Source organism: Hippocampus zosterae, chromosome 17 (genome assembly GCF_025434085.1).
Source record: "Hippocampus zosterae strain Florida chromosome 17, ASM2543408v3, whole genome shotgun sequence".
Lineage (NCBI taxonomy): Eukaryota > Metazoa > Chordata > Actinopteri > Syngnathiformes > Syngnathidae > Hippocampus > Hippocampus zosterae.
Genome location: NC_067467.1, coordinates 8,864,562 through 8,888,072, shown reverse-complemented (window position 1 = coordinate 8,888,072; position 23,511 = coordinate 8,864,562). Strand labels below are relative to the sequence as shown.

The window sequence follows — 23,511 nt, the reverse complement described above, 5'->3', positions numbered from 1 at the left end:
TGTGTTTCATTTAACTAAAAATGACAGAGACATTTCTTTTGTCCACATCCCACTGGAAATGAGAGGGTGGAGGAATAACGTTGCAAGGTGTGACTTGTTTACCATATCAACAAGTGATTAAAAATGTTTTGTAATGATTTTGCCACCGTCGAAGTGCGCCGCAAATGACGTGCGCGCGCCCGACGCGTGCGTGACCGATGATTGACGCAGGTGCTGCGCAAGCGCAGGCTCTCTCCCATCCATGTTGTGGTGGAAGGAGGGGGCTAACTGCTCAAGGCTAGCCTAGCCCGCGTCCTCCTCCTTCCTAGTCTTGTTATCTTCCATATTCCTGTTCTGGTTGGCGGTTGGTAGGACATGTCCTGGGCTCGCCGCCCCACCAGGCGGCCGCCGAGCGCCGTCGAAACTCCCGCAGCTCTTCTCTAAGATAAGCTAAAATAACATAAGCTAAGCTAACGTTAGCCTGTGACGATGACCGACGAAATGTCTCCTGACTTCGTGTTGATGCGCCTCTTCGTCTCGGCGGCCGAATACGACCACCTGGATCACCTGGACCGGCAGCCCGAACACGTCACATCCGGGAAAGCCGGCCTGGCTCACGGCGGCTTAGATGGGGACTCTGGCGGGCCCACGCCGGCCCTCCTTGGCTCGGCGTCCCCGCACTACAGCTCGCCTTTGCCCGGCAAAGGCGAACTCGAAGGCCGGCTGCTGTTGCCGGAGGCGCCCCCAGACTCCGAGGAGGATGACGACTTGGACTTCACCGGTTCGCCAGGGTCTCGCTCGAGGGCGCAGTTGATGGTATTCCGGAACCGTATGTTGGACTTTGGCCTGGAGCAACCCCCTTTGGAGGGGAAGGAGACCCTCTGGGTGGACTCTTCAGAGTTGGATTCCGGTCCGGCCAGGGGGGTAGAGGAGCTGGACGTGTGTTGCGTTTCATCTTCTGAGGAGAACCAATCTGATCCGTCCGGGTCGGTCCTGTGCCACCCACTGGCGAAATGGCCACAGCTGAATAACTGTGACGCTGGTGGCAAAGATCTGGTCCTAGGCCTGAACCACAGACTGGATCAACCAGGAGGTGGGGAAGGCGATGACGGCGTAGCAGGATCCCTACCTCGGTGCTCTTGTCTCCTGGGCACCAGAGGGATGGCACCGGGCGAGGATCCAAGCGAGACAAGTGATGCGCTGCTGGTCCTGGAAGGCTTGGACGCAGATGCTGAAGTCAGAGAGTTGGGGCTGTGTAGGAGCGTGGGGCCCATGTTTGCCAGCGGAACCCTTAGCGGGCTGATGCAGCAGGTCCACAGACTGGCTGGAGAGGCGGGGGTCTGCACCCATCAGGCGTGGAGAACCCCCACAGCTGTTCATGGACCTACTGGGTCTCTCCCAAACCAGACCGATGACGGTCTTCAAGTGTCCCCCGTCACCCCTCCACCCCCCATCCCAGAACCGCAGCAGCGCCCGCAACACCAGTCCCGCTCCCAACCCCAGAGCCGGGCCACCACCCCCAAGTTGGGCTCTGCCACGGGGGGCCGCTCTGCCTCCCCTCTGGTGGTTCTGGAAGGGGACCTACCGGCTGGCGACAGGACACCCAGGGGCAAGTCCAAGAAAGGGGTGTCCCTGAAGGTACGCCTGAGCAAACTGTTCCGTACCAAGAGCTTGTGCGGGGGTGCAGGGGGCCACCTGGACAAGAGGCCGTCCCTTGCTTCGTCCACTTCATCGGGGGGGAGTCTGGTGGATGTGTGGGGGTCCGCCAGGTTGTGGGGATCCACCTGCAGCAACATGGAGGAGGGCGGCAGGTAAGAGGTCAAAGGTGGAGCGGGGTGGTTGCTCTTGTGACCCGATAACAATCACTTCCTGTTTGTCAGGCTGCAGACGGCCACGCTGACGTGCTCGCCGCCCTTCACCGGTGAGCACACGTGACACACTAACATCTAGCATCTTCCTCTTTTTGAGCGCTAGCCCGACATAGTGGTGATGTCACTTCCTGACCTCTTGCATGTCACTTCCTGTCCTATCTATTTCTCTGTGTGAAGGTGAGACAGTCTCTCTGGTGGATGTGGAGATCTCTCGGAGGAACTGTCTCCACCCTCCGACTCCTCCACCTCCACCTCGACGGAGCCTCAGTCTGCTCGGTACTATTTCCTCTTCCTCATAATTTCTGCTTCCTGTTCCACTTCTACTTCCTGCTCTTCCTCTTTTCTTTGGTTTCATTTCTTGACGTGACTTTTAGTATCCGACTGCTAATTCATTTTTTAGGCCGATTCCAATTTTTGGGAGAAACACAATTCCAATGGTCTTTTAATTTTAGATAATGTGTAATGAGCGAAATAACTTATTTTTGGTCACTTAATGCTTATAACAATAGCGAGAGTACGTGTGTTTGTTTTACATATTTTGTGCTTTAGCATCTATTCAACTTTACAACAGAGAAGAATTATTTTCATGTACAATGAAAACATGAACTGATGCCATCTTTAACAGAGTTGCATTTGAAAGATGAGAGAGAGAATTTGCACATGGCCACAGAAGAACTGGGGCAACAATGCTAACATTTGGATCGGCTCACACAGAAAAAAAAATCAATGGGAGCCGAGTTTTATACCTTTTCGTATTAAAAAAACAAATTACAACAACAAAACTACTGCATTTATTAAGTCAGTGAGCTGCTCCAAAGAACATACAATTTGGATTTCTGTTGATAACAAAAACATTCTGAACTCTGGAAAAAACAAATGCGCTCGGTTATGGGTTACGTGCATACAAATAGTCAATGTCCATTTGAGTCCAACCAACCAAAAATGTTTTCTGCATGTGTCTTCTCTCAGATGATTTGGGGGGTCCCCCGCCGCCACGGATTCCGTTGTCCGAGTGCGTCGGCGGGGCGTCGATGCAGTCTCTACCACCCCGTCCCATGGGTGCGCCACCTTCCCTGAGCACCATCCAGCACAGCCTGAGTCTCAACGGTGGGCAACTTCCCAGCTTGATTTGGTGCACCTCCAAAAGATATTCAATTGGAAATATAAATATTGTTCAATTTGGCTTGTTTGGCACATGTAATTCGACTTAAGATCGGCCGTTATATTGCTGTGACCTTAATGTGTGCTATGTCCTTGCTTTATCGATGGCACTCTTGGCACACTTACTAGTTGAATCCACTTAACTCATTCAGTACCAGCCAATTCTGGACCAAGTCTGAAAAGACGTTTAAAAACGTCTTTGGGAGTGAATGAGTTAAAGGGTGATGTCACACATTGTCACACAGGCTCGGCAAAGTCGCCCCCCTTACGTGGGTGAGGCCACGATAACATAAGAACAGTCTTCTTGGTATCCATTAATTGGTTTAAATGAGAATATACAGCCAGCTTGTTCATGGTGGCATAGCAAGCATGAAAGAATCGGCAGAGGTTCCGAACGAAACGTTTCACTATGTTGCATTAACATTAATCTGACAAGTACAAAATGTATCTGCCAAATTTCTTGAAGTAATTATAAGGTAGGAAATGAGGTTCCTTCCTTCTATCAAGTATCAAGAACAACTTTATTGTCAAATGTGCAACATACAGCAGATATGACATTTCTTCCCTCTCAAGACAACATACAACAAGAGTAGCCGCTGCGGGTGCCTGTGCCGCCATCAAAAGGGGCTGTGGAAAAAAAACAATCTAATAACTTAGTTGACTACAAATAGTTTGACACAACATTTCTGCCCCAAAGCTTTCTGCTTTGCCAGCTTTTATTGGTGTCTCTAAAACACTGGTGTCAAAGTCAAGGCCCGGGGGCCAGATCTTGCCCACCAGATCCTTTTATGTGGCCTGTGAAAGCAAATCAAGCATGTCAAGTTCCATAATGCTTGCAAAAGTGTGAATCAAAATGTCATATGTAATCCAGAATAACGGTTATTTTTGTTGACTTCTGATTTTAAAACTAGTTATCCATCAATTTGTTGTGCGCTGTGTATGTAATATGTGGAGGGGATTCAACATTTATATGGTTTCCCAAAATTCATAACGGCTTCAAGGGAAACCGTAACTACAATCTGGCCTGTAATTTAATTCATTTCCGTCGTCTCTCTCCTCAGACTCGTTCCTGCGGGGGCTGCCCCGGCCTGTCCCTCTGCGGACCAAGGCGCGGAACCCGCCGGTTCCTCGCCCAGCGCCCCGCCGCCCCCTCAAACGTCCCGACGCCGGCAACTTTGCCAACAGCCTGCGAGAGCTGGAAAAGGTCAGGTCAGGTCGCCGGATGGTCACGCGCGGCGCCACTGACGAGATGTCTCAGTGATAGTGTCCGTGTATCCACCGTGCAGTGCGGCTGGTACTGGGGTCCCATGACGTGGGAGGACGCCGAGATGAAGCTGAAGGGCAAAGCGGATGGCTCCTTCTTGGTGCGGGACAGTTCGGACCCTCGCTACATTCTCAGTTTGAGCTTCAGGTCGCAGGGCGTCACGCACCACACGCGCATGGAGCACTACCGAGGTAATGCATGCCCGCGCAACACGTCGTTCCGACGACTGGCCTGTGATGGCTGGCTTGTGCCCTCTTAGGGACCTTCAGTCTGTGGTGTCACCCCAAGTTTGAGGACCGCTGCCACTCGGTCGTGGAGTTCATCGAGCGCGCCATCATGCACTCCAAGAACGGGAAGTTCCTCTATTTCCTGCGCTCCCGAGTCCCGGGTAGGCCGTCGCTCATCCCCGCAGACATCAAATCCAAATAGACGCCATCTTGGGGTTTCTCTTGCTATATCATGTTCACGCGCGGCCTCTGCTTGATGTTCTTTTCCCGTTTTCAGGTCTGCCACCCACGCCGGTCCAGCTGCTTCATCCCGTGTCCCGCCTGAGCAGCATCAAATCGTTGCAGCACCTGTGTCGCTTCTGCATCCGCCAGCTGGTTCGCGTGGACCACATCCAGGAGCTGCCGCTGCCCACGTCAGGCTCCACCTACCGCGACCGCATTCCCCCTTGTAAGGCGTCGGTGCGCCCGCTGAGTTGTTGTGTTTTCCTGTCCCCAGGCCCCTGATCGTCTACCTGCGCAAGTTTTACTACTACGACCCAGAGGAGGAGGCCAGCCCTCCGAAAGAGGCCGGCGACACACCAACGTAGCGACCTGGCATACAAACCAACATGAGTCCAACCCATCAAAGGCCAGTGTCTCTTTTGAGCATTCTCGTACACGCCACAATGATGACGTTCCACCAAATACTCACGAGGTGTGGTTACACAGCCTAAACAAACAAACAAACAAACAAAATGAACAACATGAATCCTTGTCAAGCTCGCCCCCACAGATGGACTTTAGTCGCTGTCCAATTGCTAAACCCACTCAAAAGGATTCTGTTGACTTTTGGGCAGTCTTCTCATTTGAAGCCCAAAATCTTGATGGCAGTTATGGCACTGCGTCGCTGATAGTGTAGTGGTACACTCGGCTGACTTGTGTGTGGATGTGGGTGTGAATGATTGTTTTTCTTTATATGTGCCCTGAGACTGGCTGGCAACCAGTTCGGAGTGTACCCTGCCTACTGTCCGAAGACAGCTGGAATAAGCTCCCGCACGCCTGTGACCCTTGTTGAGGATAAATGGGTTAGAAAATGGACGGATGGTTATGGTACTGCATAGTTCATCAAGTGATATATAAGAGATCCTTCAAGTAGCAGGTTATTTCATTCGCGATACAAATAAATAAATTAACAATAAAAATAAAAATACAACAACAACCAAAGGTTACCAAAGGTAGAAGATGCCAAAGTCCCAAAATGCACAGCAAAACTATTGGGGCACAAAAAGACAAACCGGTAACCTTTTGACCCCAATGAGCAACCCAGCAGGGCAGTTAAAAAAAAAAATCCATGAAGGCAGTAAAAGTGAACTTTTCTCTTATCAATGTTGTAATTGTTCTTTCTTTTTGGACATCGCAGGATGAACTTGAAGCTGGACAGCCAGTCAGCTCCCTAACTACGTCCTGTATCCGGGCGGATTTGGATTCACCTTCCTCCTCTAATCTCTCTGATTGGTTGCTGAGGTCCACAGTAGGAAAAAGAACGAACTCCTCAGCTTCTGTCGCCGCCGCAGCCGAGTTTTGTCATAGACACTAACTGCGGGGCTTCCTGGAACCTTCAAAATAAGTTGTTTACAGGACGTTGATGCTATCGCATGTAAAATAAGTCCGAGCCGCGTCCTTCCCGGTGAGTGACGTCCAGAAAGTGGGCGGGGCCCGAAAGTTGACTGTCACGTGACTCGTGCTGGGACACGCCTCCATGATGATGTCATTAATTGTGAACTGTCAATAAATGTGGACGGGGCTCCTCTGCCTGCTTCCTGTCCGTCTGAAAGCGAATGTCAATCAAAAGGTCTAAGGTCACGTTAATGTGCAACGGGGGTGCAAACACCAGAGGGAGGCGGAGATAAATGCGCTCCGCAGGAAGCACATTTTCATTTCAGAGACGCCATGAAAAACATCAGGAAGCTGCTCGTTATCTTCATCATCCTAATGTGTGTGAAGCGTGCACGTGAGTTTTGCACACACACACACACGGGTTCAACTCTCATACGATAAAAACGACTTCAACAAAGATGCTCCCTAGGAAAAAAAAATATTGTGTATGTCATGATGCTTTTGCGCAGGGAAAAAAATACATATTGATATCCCAGGTGACTAGCTTGAGGGACATATGGAATTTCACCACTCTGACAATGAAGCTGCCCAATCTGTTGTGTGGGGCAGAGAAGTTCCCCCTCGCCTCCACGCACAACTTGGCGTCTGATTCCAGTCCTCTCGAGATGGTTTGGAAACATTTCTACTCCAGAGTTGGCCACAGTGAGAAACACCGAGCAGGTGTGGGCATACTATTGCTCCACAGCTTGGGGTCTCTAAATTGGGTTTCATCCCAGCGGACAACACGGTAGCTTCCCTCCGCCTTTGTGTTGTGAGGCTTTTCCGGGAACGTCTGGCAGAGTCTCCCTATTTCAAAGTCCAAATAAACAAAGCGGGTTTCAGCTTTTCTTTCTCACTTTCATGTGTAATGAAATCCTGCAATGATCACTCACTCGCTGGGTATACATGTGCCCGTGGGTGTATGTTTGTGTGTTGAGTTCAGATACGGTGTGTGTGCGCGTGTGTTGGATTAATATTGGTGTGTGCAGAGTCTGTGAAGTGTTTCGCACGCTTCGAGTGGACGTCGGGCATTTGTGAAGAAGAGCTGGGTGACCTTGATGAAGACGACTGCTGTCTCAACCCTCAATATGCTTACCTCACACAAGATGGAGACTGCCAGTCCTGTGGGTCAGTACGCACACACGCGCGTGCACACACACACACACACATGCAGTGATGTCCTGAAGCAGCTCGTTCTTGTGTGTGTGTCATTTGTCAGTCCTCCAAAATGGACCGACTGGTCGCCATGGTCACCGTGTACCACCCTGTGCGGGGAAGGCGTGACCCAGAGGAGCCGGAAGTGCTTTGGCATTGGCCAACCAGAGTGCAATAATGCTCTAGAGTCTCTGCAGACCAAACCTTGCAACGGAACATGCTGCAGTGGTACGCATGCACCGCACACTTGGACATGCAGAAAAATGCAATTTCAAAATAAGAGCATCGAGAAGATGTACTGCGAAAACCAATACTGTAGATGAGGCAACTCAAGTCAAATTGCTTGTTGCTTTTAAGAACAAAGTCAGCACAGTGTGGGCCTTTTCGAGATGAAATTTTGTTTGCTTCAGAGGGGTGGAGCGCGTGGCTTCCGTGGTCTCCGTGTTCTGCCACGTGCGGAGGGTCCGGAGTCAGCAAGCAGGTGAGGCTTTGCTCCGCAACTCCCGAGTGCCTCTCGGCCTGCAGTGGCGCCACCGAGATCGTGATGTCGTGTGATGCCAGCGGCAAGTGTCCAGGTGTGTGCGGGGCATCCATTATCATCAATGTTTATCACACAACCCCTTGCTTACTTTTTCCCACCTGATCTCCCATTTATTCAAGCCTTTTTTTTTCCTCTTGATTTTTTTCGGGAGGGGAACAATTACAGTGAGCATCAATTATTGGTGTGCTTTTTTTTCCCCTGACAGAGAACCCCATCCACTTACAAGTCCCCTCCAGAATGATCAAAACAGGAAGTTCAACTCCTTTGCTGATTTTGTTTACTGAAGACATTTGGATTTCCAATCAATGTATACGAGCCAATAGTTGAAAATTCAAACTTTGATCTCATGCTATCTACATCTTGATATGTTCAATAACTTGGGACAAAGCCCCGCCCCCCACTTTTTAAATTAAAATTAAAAATTAAATTAATTAATTAACAATTAAAATATTGGCGCATGTGGCTGATAGCTGATTTTAGTTGCTCAGGTATTGCCTTTTTTGATTGATTGAGGTGCCCAAGAAGCATTTTAACCCTGGATAACCCACGGGGTCAAATTTGGCCCCTATAAATTCTGCTATTCAAATGCTACCCTTAAATCCCAAAGGGTCAAATTTGGCCCTTAACCTAAATTAGGATTAAGGCATTGAATATTTGAAAAAACATATATTTTGGTGTTCAGTGAACGCGTGCGTGTGCGGTAATGGTCGATCGCGAAGGTTGGTTGGCTTGAAAAGTAGATCTTCGGTCAAAAAAACGTTGGGCACCCCTAGCTAGATCGTGCCTTCGACTTCCACATCATCATGATGACATTGCTCATGAAGACTTGAGCCCAGTGCTGCAAAGTTTGTGCTCATGCATGTGCATGCATCCACAGTGCACGGCGGCTGGTCGCCGTGGTCTTCGTGGTCGTTGTGCTCTTCCAATTGCGTGCGAGATGATGCGGCTCCGCCATTCAAACAGCGCCGTCGCTCCTGTTCGGACCCCGCCCCTTCCGCCGACACAAAGCCGCCTGGTGACGGTTGCAAGGGAGACGATGTTGAGCTACAGAACTGCAGCGACATTCCAAAATGTCCCGGTAGGTTGGCAGCACGTTTTCTCTCATGGTGACCACGTGGGCAGGAGGTGGGGCTCGCAGGCAGAGGGTTTGAATATGAGTTAGGTTTTGGCGCTAAAATCTTCCCTTTCTGATGCACTTCTCCTCAGTGGATGGCAACTGGGGGGAGTGGTTGCCGCCAGGACCTTGCTCCGCCCAGTGTGGGGAGGGGCTTAAACTCTCCATCAGGCATTGTGATCAACCTGCGCCCAAATATGGCGGACAACTCTGCGTGGGACCAAACGCGCGCACCTACCCGTGTCACATCACTTGCGCTGGTACAAACATACACACATGCACACAAACACAAATACACACATGCTGACATGAGTGTGATTGACAGTTGATGGATCGTGGTCCGGTTGGTCCAATTGGGGCCAGTGTTCATCTTCCTGCATCTCGGAAGGAGGGACTCCCATCAGGTCTCGTCAGCGTTCCTGCTCCAGTCCCGGGCCTTCGCTCTTCCCCGCAGGTGAATGTTGCCATGGCAACAGCAGCCACACACAACACACACATCAGTGGTAGGGTGTATACACATTTTGCTACATTTGATACCTGTACCGAACCAAAACAACTTTTTCATCAAATAAATTGACTACAGATGCTGAATATTACTCAAAACCTATTAATGAGACACAGGCAGAACATGCAAACTCCATACAAGAAGGCCGGGGCTGAATTTGAACCCATGACATTAAAAACAAAAAATGTTTTATCTTGTAAAAGTCGACTTTATTTATGCTATGCTTCATTTTATCTCTTATCATTTACACGCATGTATATATATGTATATATACTGCATCAACAAATGTGTATACGTGTCGCAGCGCTTGTGACGGCATCTTCGGTTGTTGTTGCAGGGGAGAGTTGCCCTGGCAACAGCAACTCCGTGGAGACCTGCAGCCATCTTCCGCATTGCACCGGTACAAGTGCTTGCCGGCCCATCCCGCACCTGTGTCCACGGGCTTGACGTTTATCCTTTTGTCGGCAGTGGACGGCGCGTGGGGATCCTGGTCGGCCTTCTCGGCCTGTCCCGTAACCTGCGGCATCGGATTGGAAGTGTCACGCAGGAGCTGCGACAGCCCTGCCCCCAAATATGGTGGCCAACCGTGCGCAGGCAACGACCGGCAGACTCGTCTTTGCAATACCGGCATCCACTGTCCGGGTACGTCCACGCCGGCTATTCATGTGTCCTCAATGGGCACCTGTGCCTTCAGATACCGGTTTACGCAAATGGTCTTATATTAAATCACCGTATCCCATTGAAAGACATGCAAATGTTACAATAACAAAAAAGTTGTAGTGTGTTTTTAAATTTGAACAATAGCACTCTATGATATTGTTCTTTACAAAAAAAAAATCAATAACACGAGTACATATATAACGAAAAGAACTACAGTAAACCCTTTGTGCATGATTTAATACTGCAGTCCAATTCCATGGCCACCGGCGGGCAATATCATATTGCACAGTCTTGCAGACACAAAGCATGAAGAACAGTAGTACTTGTTTTTTACTACTAATCAGTATGTAGCTGTGATATTAGTCATTGTTTTGTGGAGTATCAAGAATATATGCTTGTGCGTACGGTTATCTTATTTTGTCACATTATTTAACACAAAGAATCAGTCTGCTTTCATGAAGGAGAATGATTAATGTTGGGATGCTGAAATTTTGAGGATATGTAGCGTTTAAAGTTAAACAAGGTCTCTTAATGATTAATCGCTGAGCAAAATTGTTGTCCATCAATTATATCATGAATTAATTCTGGATTAATCAGTAATTGTAGCACCGCTACGTGCCAGTGATGTTATATTATGTGTGTACATATTTTGCTCCCCTGTTTGCGTTCATATATCCATTACTTCTAAAACTCAACGCTGACCGTTAGCATGTCAACGTGGCATTTTACATTGTTTGTTAGCATGAAGCTATGTGCTTGTTTTGAATACACATGGTCTTGCTGTGCTCACAAGTTAAAGTACAAAATTGTCCCATTGTCGGCTCACATTTCGAAAAACTTGTATTTTGTACATCTCATGGCGCTAATGTGTTTCCAAATGAACCGATCGTGCGCGTGTTCCACAGTGGACGGTGTGTGGTCCGAGTGGTCGGCGTGGCAAAGTTGCACATATCCCTTCCGGGGCCGCATCATCCGCTGCAACAAGATCGGTGGAAGTCAAAGTCGCGATCGCCAATGTTTGTATCGGGAGCACAACGGTGACATCTGTGGAGGTGATGACCTCAGTCTCAGTCAGTACAGAGGATGCTACGACGTCAACGCCTGCCGCGGTGGGCACGCACGCATGCCGCATTGATAACAGCTCACAGTGTCTCAGCTGTTATTGTCTGTGTGTGTTTGTTTACATATGTTTGTGTATGATCATGTGTGTGTGTGGGAGTGAATGTGTCTGTGTGTGTATTGTGTATCTCTGTGAATGTGTGTGTGCGTGCTCGTCTCAGTCAAGGGGAACTGGGAGGGCTGGGCGCCATGGTCTCTGTGTAAACCGGCATGTGGAGGAAAGTCTCGGCGTCTCCGGAAGAGGATATGTTCGCCAGACTACAGCGACTATCGGTAAGAATCACAGATATCTTCAAATAACCTGGATGCGTAATTCTGTCGATTCGCCGTCGTAAGAAGTGAAGCTTCCGACGGCCAGCTTTGTGTTGCTACTCGCGAAGCTCGGCGAACTTGAATATATTGATGTCTCTGTGGCATTTTCAAGTTATTTTCTGTCTCCAAGGCGAAAATGCAGCACCACTATTACAGTACTGACAACTTCTGTTGGCTTTTGGCACACAACACTTATCAGTGCGTGTTTTATGCCCGCATACCTCTATGAAGTCATGAAAGCCAAGAACCAACTCTGCTATTTGCATCGACCATTCACAGCGTATATTGTCTCAAAATGGTGACTCGTGACTTACAGAGGTTAGGTTAACATTTCACAGCAATTTGTTTTTCCTGATGTAGTTTGCCATGTATCCAGCCATTCTTTATGTATATTTAAAAGTGTTGGGTTTTTTTTTTTTCAATTTAATTTTCATTCTTTTGGGCTTCCACACAGCCCCACCATCGGTCGTCTGGAGCAGCCGGCCGTCTTCTTTGGGACGCCGTTGTTGGACTGCGGGGATTTGCCACCAGGGGTCAACACGCAAGAGGTTCAGCCTTGTGTCAACTTGCCCGCTTGCGACTGATGATCATGCGCGCGCGTGTTGTTTATGTGTGTGTATGTGTCCAATAAAATTGTAGTGTATAGCTGGGGGTTGCGTCCTTTGCGTGGACAACTCGTAGCCAGTTTTTCGCGGGTTTGATCCCTAATTCCTTTTCACACTCGTACACAATTACAAAATGACACGAGAGCAACATTAGCATACGCGCTGGAGTGTGTGTACATGTGGACATGAATTGTGATGTAGACGAATTAACAGTTCTTGCACCGTGCCACGAGCGGGTGCACACGCAATTGTAAATCAAATCAAATCACGTATAAAACGTGGCTCATGTTCAATAGAAAAGGCTTGCTGCGCTGCGGCAATGAAAGGCACGTACGGTAGGTGGCGCTCGTCGGCCACTCGCGCATCACGGTGTGGCACAAAAGAGAAGAAGAACTCGGAAGCGGAGCACGTCAAGACATTGCTTGTCTTTGTGTTATTTGAGCATTTCTCGTCTCAAACTTGATTTATTAACTCGTTCCGGTCTGCCGTCGTCATGGAGGTTCCGGGACCCGACAGCGACTGGAGAAGTCCTCAGTTCAGGCAGAAAGTCGTCACTCAGATGTGAGATTTAATCGCTGTCTCTCCTCCTGCTTAGTTTGGTTTTGCTCAGCTCTGCCCAGCTCAAACAAACGGACTGGGTTATCGTGTGCAAAGGCTTTTTATTTCAGAGCACTTCTTATGCTTGAATTTGCCCTAAGCGTGATATTGTTTGTCAATTTTGAATTATGCGTTCCAATGATTTGTCAATCATGCGCTATTAAAAAATAAATAAAAAGGCTACATCAAAGTTTCCTTACTAGTAGAGTTCCCATTGCATAACCGGTTCAGAAAAAAAAATTATGGATTTTCTGTTCGTCAATTATTTAGATGATTTCTTTTACATGGAAGTTGGGAACAGTACTCTTACGTGCTTCTATTCTTTTGACAATCGACTCACCTGTGGTCACATGACGCTCAAATATATACAGCATATTCCCCAATAGTCTTTCAGTACCCTACTAAAGAGCCACGTTTCAGTTTGGCAAAATCCTGCTTCATTACTAGAAATGTTAATTCCCACTCAACGTTGAATACTATTGTGTAAGGTGCGAAGTGTGAGTGTTTGTAAATAGAACATGGTTGTGTGCAACGCAAGATGTGAAATAATGGTCTCCTAATGTATTTGCACTTTGCAGCGAGGAGGCCAAGAGGAAAGCGGGAAGCGGACACAGTAAGTCAAGCACGGAGATGGAGAACCAAGTTTACATCAAAGCCAAGACCAGAGTAAGTCGGGACCGCACTGGAAGATTTGAACTGGAGCCTCCTCACTAAAATATACACTGAAATGTTTATAATTAAAATGCAATACTCAGGATAGCAACATCAATAATAAAACACAGCAATGGTGTATCACAATAAGATTGTAGATCAACGCTTAATCAGGAATAACAAGTTAAAAATGTGCACCCAAATGTCACTTTACACTGTTTGAAGGATCTTAGGGCAAAGTGACAATGTTGCTTTTGCAGGAAGAGTATCTGTCCCTGGTGGCCAGGCTCATCATCCACTACCGTGACATTCGTGAGTGACCATCCATTTATTTGTTTTCCTGTCCTGTCCCATTGTCACTTGACAACTGACCCATGCCTTGTTTCTCTTTGACAGACAAGAAGACCATGGGAGGTCCGGGTGAGTGCATGTGTGCACGTGCCGGTACACACGGGCGGCACATGTAAAGCGGCGTGCGTTTTCTCCATTAGATCCCATCAATGCCCTGACTAACCTGACTGGCGTCGGAGGGGGCCCGGGCTCCATCGGCATGGGGCCCCGCCCCACCGGCGCCCCCGTCGGAGGAATGGGGGCCATGGCGCCCATGCAGATTGGCCAGCATGCCATGCCGGGGGTTTCTGGAAACCCGCAACCCCGTGAGTGGATTTCCTCTCCGCGCCAAGCCACATGCTCACTTGCCTGCGGAGTCACACGGGCGAGGCATGATGTCATTCGGTTATGTTCGCTAACTTGATTTGGACTCAAACACAAGTAAAAGGACAGTGACAAAACAACGACAGCCGTGCTTCAGACCTAAACCGCATGGATCAAACCACCAGCCGAATGTTTTCTCTGTATTGGTTCACCTTACTTCCCGCTATCGTATCTTGCTTTCTTTGGGGTCAATAACCCCAAATCAAGACGTTTGCTTTTCGTCCCAATATGGGAATGAGCTCATGGTTATGTGGGAGAACGGACGCAACACTCTTCCCCCCGGCTCCCTTAATCCTGTTCCCGGTCCTCAGTGGGGGGTCCCGCCCAGTTGGCCATGCAGCAGCAGCAGCAGAACTTGCAGTTCCAGCAGTTCCAGCAGCAGCAGTTCCAGGTTCAGCAGCAGATGAGAGCCCAGCAGCAGCAGATGCACCAGAACCAACAGCAGCAAAACCAGCAGCAGCAGAACCAGGTATGACTGCAACCAGGTTCCAGTCCCTTTCAGCCGCCGCCACTTCCTGTGTTTGCAGATGCATCAGTCCAGGATGCAGCAGCAGCAGCAGATGGTGCAGTTGCAGCTGCAGCAGCAGCACGCGCAGTCTATTCAGCACATGGTCCAGCAGCAGGCGCAACCGGGCCCCATGCAGCCGCTCCTGCAGCAGCAGCAGCAGCAGGCCCCCATGGTGCAGCAGTCTCTAGCCGGACAGATGGCGAGCGCCCAGCACGTCCCCATCAACTCGCTGAGTCAGCAGCAGCACCAGCTCAAGATGCAGCAGGCCTTCCAGGTCAGAATACGCCCCCTCCATGAGCCCCCTACACAAGCTTCTGCACCACGCTATTTGTCGCCAAACGCTGACTCTCCTTATTCCAACAAAGCCCTACTAAAGCACCCTCAACCCCCTACCAGCCCCAAGCATCACTCCCATTCACACGCCAAGCCTCCTAACTCCTCCCGAGTCCCCTCACAATGCCTACTTGAATACGTGTGTGCAGGCCCGGGCAGCGTTGCAGCAGCAACATCAGATGGCGGCCGCATCAGGACAAGTGAGTCACGGCCTACAGGTGGGAGTAGGATAAGGAACCCGTCCGTGAATCACGCCTCCTCTTCCGTCCAGCTGGTACGTCCCAACATGCAGATTCCGGCCCGGCCGCCCCGGCCTCCGCTGGCCCCGGCCATCCCGCCCCCCAACGCCGCCGCCGTGACGCAGCAGGTATGACCTTGAACCCGTGACCTTTCAGGCTCTGTCAATCATCTGTTCGGTTGATCCTGGCAGGTACAGCAGCATGCCATGATGTCGTCACCTTCGCCAGTGCAGGTCCAGACCCCACAGTCCATGCCTCCTCCGCCCCAGCCGTCTCCTCAGCCTCCCACCTCGCAGCCCAACTCGGCCAGGTATGAGCACGTGTAGGGCTAATTATTAGTTTGACTTACGCTTCGATGAGAAAAAATGGACGCGATAGTTTTTGGGAATTGATAAATAGGCATTTGCGTGTTTGTTTACCGTCATCATCAATGTTCGCTCGAGCTGCTGCTTCCCTCTGCTGTCTCTCAATTTGTTGGCCACTGTGGGAGTCAATACATACACACAAACACACGCGCACACACTCACTCACATGCCGGGAATGAAAATGCATTTTTCCAATTTGGTTCACAAGTAGAGCTGTCAAACGATTAAAATATTTAATCTAATTAAAAATGCAACTGTCATAATTAACTCAAATTCACTAAAAATTAATCGTGATTACTGACGCATTTTTTATCGTTTCTGAATTTCCTTTTATATTTTTTGGTCCTATTTTTTTCTCCCATTTTAATGCTCTCATCAATATGGAATCATGAATCAGTTTTCTTTGTGCAAAATGCAAATATGTACTGAAATAACAATTTTGATTTTCAATTTTACATTACATTTTTCACTTGGAGCAGTTATTCACACATAATCTCTCACACAATACTACAGTGAAATAAATATTTTGTCACACAACAGCTACTTTAACAGCTCTTTTTATGGAATCAAAACAGAGCAATATAACATTATAAAGTGCACATCTAAGGTAAACTAGTACTCAGCCTATAGTGGATTTAAGCCATGGTTGCATACTTTGTTTTTTTTTTCCAAGTTTGCTTTGAACACAGCAGTCAGGCTATGTTGATTCTGTTGGTCCTTCTTGCGTGGAAGTCTCTCTACGGTTTTGTGTAGACATCATTTCGGATGACTACACTGAAGACGTTTTATTTTCGCTAGGTCGCTACCACTGCACCACTGAACTTCACCGTCACTGTCGGACGAACACAGAGAAGCTCCACCAGCTCTGTTTATATGGACACGGAACACTGTAGACTTCCACACAAAATAGTTCCAAACAAGTAACAATCGCATCAGTGGCATACATCGTATACCTGTATGATCCAGGTAACTTTGGTCTTGTCAGTGGAACAATCTGGCAACTTTTTTAAAGTAAACTTTCCATTCATAACGTCTTTAAGTATCACTTTTCGGTGTCTTGCGCTGCCGTGGCTGGCAAAACAAACGTGCGCGGGGCTATGCAGCGCACTTGTTGTTTTGTTTCTGGTTTATTTATAGAGCAACGTAACAGCCGTGTGCCACGTTAATCTCGCAAGAAAATAATGAATCCCGTTAAAATTCATTTAAATTAATGCCAATAAAAACGCGCTATCGTTGACTATTCACAAGTCTTATACATGGGCAATTTATCTCGTGTTTTTAGTAAGGTGCAGCAGTGTATCATAGATGATAATAGTGGCGCTAATGTTAACCATCATTCGGCAAACAGCTATCCTCTATGGGGCGGGTTTTTATTTTATTTTTTTTGGGTCAATTTCATTTCTTGCTTCTGCACTAGGAGTTCTGAAAACATTCGCTATACCTGCCAGATCACTGAGAGATCAACCTTTGTTTGAGCCAACGAACCCATCTTTTGGTAGAAAAATCTCACGGGTAATGAGCATACCAAAAAAAAAACAAACCCACACAGTCGTATCATTTTTCGTGATAGTTTCTGGGGAAATTCATCGTCCAGGGGAAACAAATGTTATTGTGACAGGCCAAAGCAGGTGTCGTCGACGCCTCCCTGTTGGCATACGGCTTCCCTGTCCATGCCCTTTTCCACGGTAACTTCCTGTTTGCAGCTCGGGTCCCACGCCATCTCCCGGGGGGTTCCAGCCCAGCCCCTCCCCTCAGCCCTCACAGAGTCCATCTACCGCCAGGACACCCCAGAACTATGGGGTCCCCTCGCCTGGCCCACTTAGCACTCCAGGTACACACACACACACATACCGCGACCATGATGAAGTCTCCTTGAGCAAGCTACTGAGCCCCCAGTTGCTCCTGTCACTGTGTCGTCAGCAAGTAAATGAGTAAAGAGTGGAGAGCGCTTTAAGTACCAAAGGTTGAATGTTGAAAAGCGCCATTTGACAGCCCATTTAACACACACACACATACTCACACACACTCCATCTAATTATATGACTTCCCAACAGGAAACCCAAACTCTGTGATGAGTCCCGCGGGGGCGGCGTCCCAGGAGGATCAGCAGTACATGGAAAAACTCAAACAGCTTTCCAAATACATCGAGCCTCTGCGCCGCATGATCAACAAGATTGACAAGAATGAAGGTGTGCGGGTGCCGGGCCGGTCCTAGATGTAAACGCACGTCCTGTGAGTAACCTTTGACTTGTCGTTGTCAGAGCGAAAGAAGGACCTCAGCAAAATGAAGAGTCTCCTCAACATCCTCACGGACCCCAACACAAGGTGAAACTCAAAGCGCACTAGGATTGGGCAATTGATTAGAAGCTAGTACATGTTACCGTGGTGACAAGTCAGCTGGCCCACGTTCCCATGCCAACAGCCTCCTGTTTCATTGAGGTGATGCCACCATGGGTGCAGCTAGTCAGTGTCACCATGGCAACTGTATGCTAGTCCACCTTTCTGTAGCAACCATCAACAAGGTGATGTTACCATGTCGACACGTCACCATGATGAGTTTCGTGGTGCGTGTCACCATGGTGACAGACGGCGAGTTAGTGTGACCCCCTGCGACAGTCCTCTTAAGTTTCCTGACCCTCAGGTGTCCTCTGAAAACGCTCCAAAAGTGCGAGATCGCGTTGGAGAAGCTGAAGAATGACATGGCCGTGGTAAGACATGCCCCTTTCTTACATCATCACCCCCCCCCCCCCCGAATCTTTACGTGTCTGCGTCTGTATGCTTTTGGTCAGCCGACGCCCCCGCCGCCGCTGCCACCCAAGCAGCCCTATTTGTGCCAGCCGCTACTCGACGCCGTCATGGCCAACCTGCGCTCTCCCGTATTTAACCACTCGCTACACCGCACCTTCGCCCCCGCCATGGCCGCCATTCACGGGCCGCCCATCACGTAAGTCGCGTGCCTGCACACGACACGTCCATCAAAAGAGCGGCTCCCCAAAAAGTTTGATGTCGGGCTCAGGATGAGCCTAAAATGCACGAGAACCTTCAAAATTTCCATGGATTTCTTTCCACTTGTATGCCTTTCTGCGGCTCTTCTAGTCAAACTGTTACAACTCTGTGTTATACTCCAAGTCCTCCTACACATGGAATGATTTTTCCAAACCCTCAAATATATATATTTTGAAATCGGTGACCAAGCCAACACACAAAGGTTGACCAGTTTTCCAACACCCGTCAAGATTTTTGGTGGGAAATATTGAATCAGGACAAAAACACTCTGAACGTCTTGATGTGTGTACCTTGCCTAAGCCACATTCACCCCATTTTTTTTTTTGTGTGGTCATAAATTTTCCACTTTGTAAAAATTCTCCCCGTGGGCTGGATCGAACCCCACCGACAGGTCAAACGTTTGACCCCCTATGGGGAACTTTTCGTGACTCCGCCCTCAGTGGTCCGCTGGTTCTGTCACGGAAGAGGAAGCAGGACGAGGATGAGCGTCAGACGGTCCCCAACATCCTGCAGGGGGAGGTGGCCCGGCTGGATGTCAAGTTCCTAGTGCACCTGGACCCGGCCCACTGCAGCAACAATGGTGCCGTGCACCTGCTCTGCAAGCTGGGTGAGATACTATGACACCTTGTGTGTTGATTCCCCCCCCCCCCCCCCCCCCCCCCCGCTCACTTCTAACCTCCTTTTCGCCACAGAGGACAAAAACCTTCCGAGCGTTCCGCCGCTGCAGCTCAGCGTTCCCGCAGACTATCCGGACCAGAGCCCCTATTGGTCTGACCACGCCGACCATTACGGTGAGCAAAACATCCCCCCCTCACCACAGTGGCACCTTAAGATATATATAAGTGACATGACATTGAAGTTTCTGTAGATATTATACATCTCTGATCTTTTTTGAAGGGGTGCGGGGGCTTTTGAGCGCACCATGAAACAGTATGTGGCAGCAAAGTCAACTCGTTTTCGTTGCCCAGAAGCAAAACTTTGGTCAATGCTGAATAGTTGTTGAATTTATTCCGATTGAAGCTTTGCCTGAACTTAAACACGAAATTGCTTTATGGATGTCTTCATAGCTTAATGCTAACAATCAACGCAAAATACAATTGACATGCTAATTGTTAGCATTGTTATTTTGTGGGGTGGCGGCTAAGTAACGGGCAAGTCGAGGGCAGTTTGGCATCACTTTCATTCAACAGCAGGGGGCAGTACTGCATAAAATGTCAGCTCCCTTGAACAGCTGAAAACAGTTTAAGGTGCTCAATTCTGATTGCACAAATGCAATTTCCATCAATTTTTAGAGGCGAGTTCACCTTTAACTTTGTAATTACTCTGTTTTATGAATATTATAGAGTGCTATTAACCTGACTAGAATAGACATTCCCAAAACTTTTAGAAAGCTTTCCTATCCTTTCCAAACATTTCACGAGGGAAAGATGATTTGTGCTACAAACGTTTAGAGTTACGGGCATGGTCTCGGAACAAATTCAACTGGTAGCTCGAATCACCACTTTGGCAAGTAGGGAATGACAGGTGATTGCAAGGCATTTCTCATTCCCGACTCCCCAATCCTTGCAAAGAGATTTCTAGTGCAGGAATGATCTAGGTCTGCTGTAAAAATGTGTGGCTGTGTGCCGACTTGTGTGCGCAGGCGCCAACCATTTCCTGCAGGCGGTGCATAGGACCCTGGCGTCCAAGCTGCTGCAGCTTCCCGACAAGCATTCGCTGACAGAGATTCTGCACACGTGGGCACAGAGCGTCCGCCAGGCCTGTTTGTCCGCCGCGTGATCTCACTGCCGCGACCAGCATCTTAAATGGCAACCTCTCCTTATTATTAGTATTTTTTTTAAATAAAACACCTGCCCGAAGACCACACGTTTTATTCACGCCATCAAAAAAACAAAATAGAAAAACTTTGACGTGTGCATCAAAAGCATAGTGAAAAGGCTCTGTAAGACACGTTGGTGAACACGTCCAGGAACTGGCTGCTTCCTGCCACCGTCAACACCTGAAACAGATGTCACGCGGCTCGTGACTGATCCGACACACAAAAAGACAAGCGCAATACAGCCGACGCACAACTACACATCTGACTGACAATACGTCGGACGAAGGATGGGAATTGAAGAATTGTGATGACCTGAATCAGAAAAAAAATTACTTTCTGAGGACTCCACATACCTGGTGCTCGGTGCTGTTGGTGTTGAGCTCCAGGCTGTTGATGTTGTTGGGCGTGCACGGGATCTGAGCCTTGACCTGTCCCCCCAGCAGGCAGTGGGACACGGTGGGACCTTGGCCCACTGCCAGAATCTGCGTCGAGATGGGACGGGACTATTCACGCAGATTGAAGGAGGCATTGCGCGAGTTGCCGAGGTGGATTTTCCTCACCATGTCCTGATAGAATGTGGCTCGTCTCTGGCAGCCGCTCAAAGCGAAGACGGACGTCGGCGTCAGGGAGCGAAGGTGCCACAGGGAAAGTGACGGGCCGCCGCCGCACAGCTGCAAGAAACACGACCAAATGGTGTCACAAGTGAAGTAAATCCTCATATTCCAGAATTTATGAATTTGCCCATACTGGGATTTTTTTTCATACCATTCTCTGAAAATTAACAGCATTACTTTGGCGCCATCTTGGTGTCAAGAAACAAAAAACGATGTTGGCATTTTGGAGCTTCTTTTAGACAGAAGTAGCGCTGTGCCACTATCTCGTGGTATCATGGCGGTAAAGATTTTTTGGGTACTTTGTGTCAAATGTTTACGAACTTTCTAAACAAATTTTGACTGGCAGAATGTCACATTTGACTGCGGGTCGTTAGCCTTGGCCACCAATAGCGGAGGTTCACTGTACTGTCAAAAAGTCTCACCATCCAATCTGAGTCGGTGGTCAAACAGCTGATCCACTTGCCAAACTGGGGGCGGGCACATTTCTGACAAACAAGGAAAGACGAGGAGCTGAAAAAAACGGCATGCTAACTAACAGCTAGCTGCGGTCCCGTGATGGCGTTGTCTTACTTGGTACTTGTGCACCTCCACGCAGTGAACGCACTGAGACGTCCTGGTGTCTGGACACAAGATTAGACAACCGCATTTGTGCTGAACCGAAATGCCAAGGAATTCTTTGAATGGTTGAAATGGACAATGTGAGACTAAAATGTGGAAACGTGGAACTTCGAAAATGAAATTCTGGGGATAATTGGGAGTTTTTTTGTGAAAACGGGGTCAAAAGGTTTCTTGAAAAATGTGGAATTCTGAGCAGAAAATGCATTTTTAAAATGAGAAATGCTGAATCCCGGTGAAGTTGGAATTGTTGAAATGACACTAGGTACTCACCCCACATCCTGACGGCGCCATCCTCGCTGCCCGACAGAACCTCACCTTCGCGCTCCCTCACACTCAGACAGTGGACGTAGTCCGAGTGTCCCCTGAAGACTGACTGAGAGCAGAGATGGACAAACGTCAACATTGGGCGCCGACTAGCGATGTTGCCACGCTTCCTTCCTCGGGGCCCACCTTGAAGACGCCATGCTCCAGGTCTAGGATGTGAACGTTGTTGTCACCGCCGCCAAACACCACGCTGTTGTCCTGACATGAACACAAACAAGTTACATTTAGTGGAACTAGAGAGTAGTAGTAAGGACAAAGTACGTAGACCTTCAGATACAGGATATAAAATAAATTGTCAAAATGGCTTTTCCGTACTCACTCTGGGGTTGATGACCATGGCGTTGATCTCAGGGATCTCCATGCTGGCTCTGAACAAGGAGTGAAAAAGAGAAGGCACATCATATGAACTGCCGTAAGGGTGAGGCCCAAGTTGGAAAACGACACTGACTTGTATTCTGGTCTTCTTGTCCACAGAGCTTTGACGTTCTGAAAGGCAAACACAAGAAAGTGCAACAGTGAGTCACACGCTGCGGTGACCCTGCCATTGCGTTGCGCTACCTTCTTGATGAGGTCAGCCCAATTCCAGGCGCTGACCGATCCATCCCCGGCGCTCAGCAGATGGCCACCAAACGACTCCAGACAAAACACTGGACCGTCATGAGCTGAGGGGCACGACACACAGACAGTTAGATGGCAGACACTGGCCTCAACAAAGCCGGAGTGAACGTTGCTCACCTGAAAACGTTAACACGGGCTTTCGACCTGCCTCCGACGTATCAGGGCTCAGCGCTGCGCACAAACTGACGGAACAACTTCCTCCCTCAGGTTCATCATCATCAACAATATCATCATCATCCTCGCACCCCTCACCTGAAGATGGCGATCTCCCCGTAATTGTTTCCCGCCGCCAGGAAGCGTCCACACGGTGAAAAACTTTGAGAGAACACCGACATGTGCAGCAACTGTGGATGTCACATGCCCATTAACATGTCGCTCAGTCTTGAACACCACATCACCAGATCATTAACACTCCAAATTTTAACACAATACGTCCCCTGCTCGTTATCACGCCATTACACCAGATCTTTCAGGGCCATATTCAATTTAAATCATCACCATCAGATATGATGGTTCAGTTACAGGCTTTCTTAAAAAATGTTATCCTTCTCACATAAATGTCGCAAATGCGTTCAAATGGCATAAAGCAGTATAATTAATCTTGCTGGCTGGGAGCTCAACACATCTAAACCTCTCAGTCTACATTCGCCCCCGATACAAATATAAATGTATACCTGCACGAGAGACGTCGGGAGAACAAGTTTTGATATTTGAGCACAAAAGAAAAGATTTGTCGAAATTTGGGGGGGGGGGGGGGGGGAATGCCAAAATAAAGTTTACCTCGACCGGCCCCATTGTTGTCTGCTGGAGCGGCGCGACTTGATCTGCACCGAAAGCGCATTAATATTCCGTCACCGCACCTTGCATTCTGGGACATGTAGTTAGGGGCGCGCCATTGCTACATGCTCGTTGTACGGTCATGATGGCAGACGGTGCATTAAATAGAGTGTGGTGTTG

The 23,511-nt window shown here is 48.7% G+C and overlaps 4 protein-coding genes across 8 annotated transcripts; 3 read left to right on the top strand and 1 right to left on the bottom strand.

The window, feature by feature from the left end:
- Positions 1-180: 180 nt before the first annotated feature.
- LOC127589795 (suppressor of cytokine signaling 7-like) lies at positions 181-6,291 on the top strand. Of its 2 annotated transcripts, XM_052049083.1 has the most exons (10): positions 181-1,790; positions 1,860-1,900; positions 2,028-2,126; positions 2,820-2,957; positions 4,073-4,215; positions 4,298-4,466; positions 4,535-4,663; positions 4,780-4,915; positions 4,999-5,130; positions 5,902-6,291. In XM_052049083.1, exons 1-9 carry the CDS (start codon positions 469-471, stop codon positions 5,087-5,089), a joined length of 2,268 nt encoding a protein of 755 aa, XP_051905043.1. In that variant the 5' UTR covers positions 181-468; the 3' UTR covers positions 5,090-5,130; positions 5,902-6,291. The 2 variants fall into 2 exon arrangements, with proteins under 2 accessions (XP_051905043.1, XP_051905044.1); XM_052049084.1 differs by lacking the exon at positions 2,028-2,126 and having other exon boundaries at positions 182-1,790.
- Positions 6,292-6,370: 79 nt separating this feature from the next.
- Positions 6,371-12,262, top strand: LOC127589799 (properdin-like). The gene is made up of 12 exons (XM_052049091.1): positions 6,371-6,492; positions 7,127-7,265; positions 7,357-7,520; positions 7,703-7,867; positions 8,711-8,911; positions 9,040-9,207; positions 9,273-9,401; positions 9,790-9,852; positions 9,921-10,094; positions 11,018-11,221; positions 11,393-11,504; positions 11,998-12,262. The coding sequence occupies exons 1-12, from the start codon at positions 6,432-6,434 to the stop codon at positions 12,125-12,127; spliced, it is 1,710 nt and encodes a 569-aa protein (XP_051905051.1). The 5' UTR covers positions 6,371-6,431; the 3' UTR covers positions 12,128-12,262.
- A 247-nt stretch (positions 12,263-12,509) lies between these two features.
- med15 (mediator complex subunit 15) lies at positions 12,510-20,420 on the top strand. Of its 3 annotated transcripts, XM_052049086.1 has the most exons (18): positions 12,510-12,709; positions 13,324-13,411; positions 13,657-13,708; positions 13,793-13,816; positions 13,888-14,052; positions 14,422-14,579; positions 14,638-14,892; positions 15,101-15,151; positions 15,223-15,318; positions 15,382-15,500; positions 17,259-17,386; positions 17,610-17,744; positions 17,817-17,880; positions 18,197-18,263; positions 18,345-18,499; positions 19,002-19,168; positions 19,254-19,352; positions 20,204-20,420. In XM_052049086.1, the coding sequence occupies exons 1-18, from the start codon at positions 12,642-12,644 to the stop codon at positions 20,338-20,340; spliced, it is 2,028 nt and encodes a 675-aa protein (XP_051905046.1). In that variant the 5' UTR covers positions 12,510-12,641; the 3' UTR covers positions 20,341-20,420. The 3 variants fall into 3 exon arrangements, with proteins under 3 accessions (XP_051905046.1, XP_051905045.1, XP_051905047.1); XM_052049085.1 differs by having other exon boundaries at positions 18,197-18,499; XM_052049087.1 differs by lacking the exons at positions 12,510-12,709; positions 13,324-13,411; positions 13,657-13,708; positions 13,793-13,816 and having other exon boundaries at positions 13,910-14,052; positions 14,368-14,579; positions 18,197-18,499.
- Positions 20,416-23,499, bottom strand: thoc6 (THO complex 6). Of its 2 annotated transcripts, none has more exons than XM_052049105.1 (13): positions 23,335-23,499; positions 22,807-22,898; positions 22,672-22,736; positions 22,495-22,598; positions 22,385-22,422; positions 22,256-22,304; positions 22,063-22,134; positions 21,883-21,985; positions 21,565-21,614; positions 21,417-21,504; positions 20,941-21,051; positions 20,734-20,862; positions 20,416-20,560 (listed from the first exon to the last, which is right to left on the bottom strand). In XM_052049105.1, exons 1-13 carry the CDS (start codon positions 23,347-23,349, stop codon positions 20,436-20,438), a joined length of 1,041 nt encoding a protein of 346 aa, XP_051905065.1. In that variant the 5' UTR covers positions 23,350-23,499; the 3' UTR covers positions 20,416-20,435. The 2 variants fall into 2 exon arrangements, with proteins under 2 accessions (XP_051905065.1, XP_051905066.1); XM_052049106.1 differs by having other exon boundaries at positions 21,417-21,479.
- Between the last annotated feature and the right edge of the window lie 12 nt (positions 23,500-23,511).

Bases quoted from the DNA above. Each gene is read 5' to 3' on its own strand.
- LOC127589799 (XM_052049091.1), top strand. From the start codon at position 6,432: ATGAAAAACATCAGGAAGCTGCTCGTTATCTTCATCATCCTAATGTGT. The intron at 6,493-7,126 runs GTGAGTTTTGCA...TGGTGTGTGCAG, and splicing joins AATGTGTGTGAAGCGTGCAC to AGTCTGTGAAGTGTTTCGCA. The intron at 9,208-9,272 runs GTACAAACATAC...TGTGATTGACAG, and splicing joins GTGTCACATCACTTGCGCTG to TTGATGGATCGTGGTCCGGT.
- med15 (XM_052049085.1), top strand. From the start codon at position 12,642: ATGGAGGTTCCGGGACCCGACAGCGACTGGAGAAGTCCTCAGTTCAGG. The intron at 14,580-14,637 runs GTATGACTGCAA...CTGTGTTTGCAG, and splicing joins ACCAGCAGCAGCAGAACCAG to ATGCATCAGTCCAGGATGCA. The intron at 19,353-20,203 runs GTGAGCAAAACA...TTGTGTGCGCAG, and splicing joins TGACCACGCCGACCATTACG to GCGCCAACCATTTCCTGCAG.
- thoc6 (XM_052049105.1), bottom strand. The intron at 22,599-22,671 runs GTGAGCAACGTT...CGTGCCCCTCAG, and splicing joins GCCCGTGTTAACGTTTTCAG to CTCATGACGGTCCAGTGTTT. The intron at 20,561-20,733 runs GTATGTGGAGTC...CATCTGTTTCAG, and splicing joins CCAACAGCACCGAGCACCAG to GTGTTGACGGTGGCAGGAAG.
- LOC127589795 (XM_052049083.1), top strand. From the start codon at position 469: ATGACCGACGAAATGTCTCCTGACTTCGTGTTGATGCGCCTCTTCGTC. The intron at 1,901-2,027 runs GTGAGCACACGT...CTCTGTGTGAAG, and splicing joins GTGCTCGCCGCCCTTCACCG to GTGAGACAGTCTCTCTGGTG. The intron at 4,664-4,779 runs GTAGGCCGTCGC...TCCCGTTTTCAG, and splicing joins CCTGCGCTCCCGAGTCCCGG to GTCTGCCACCCACGCCGGTC.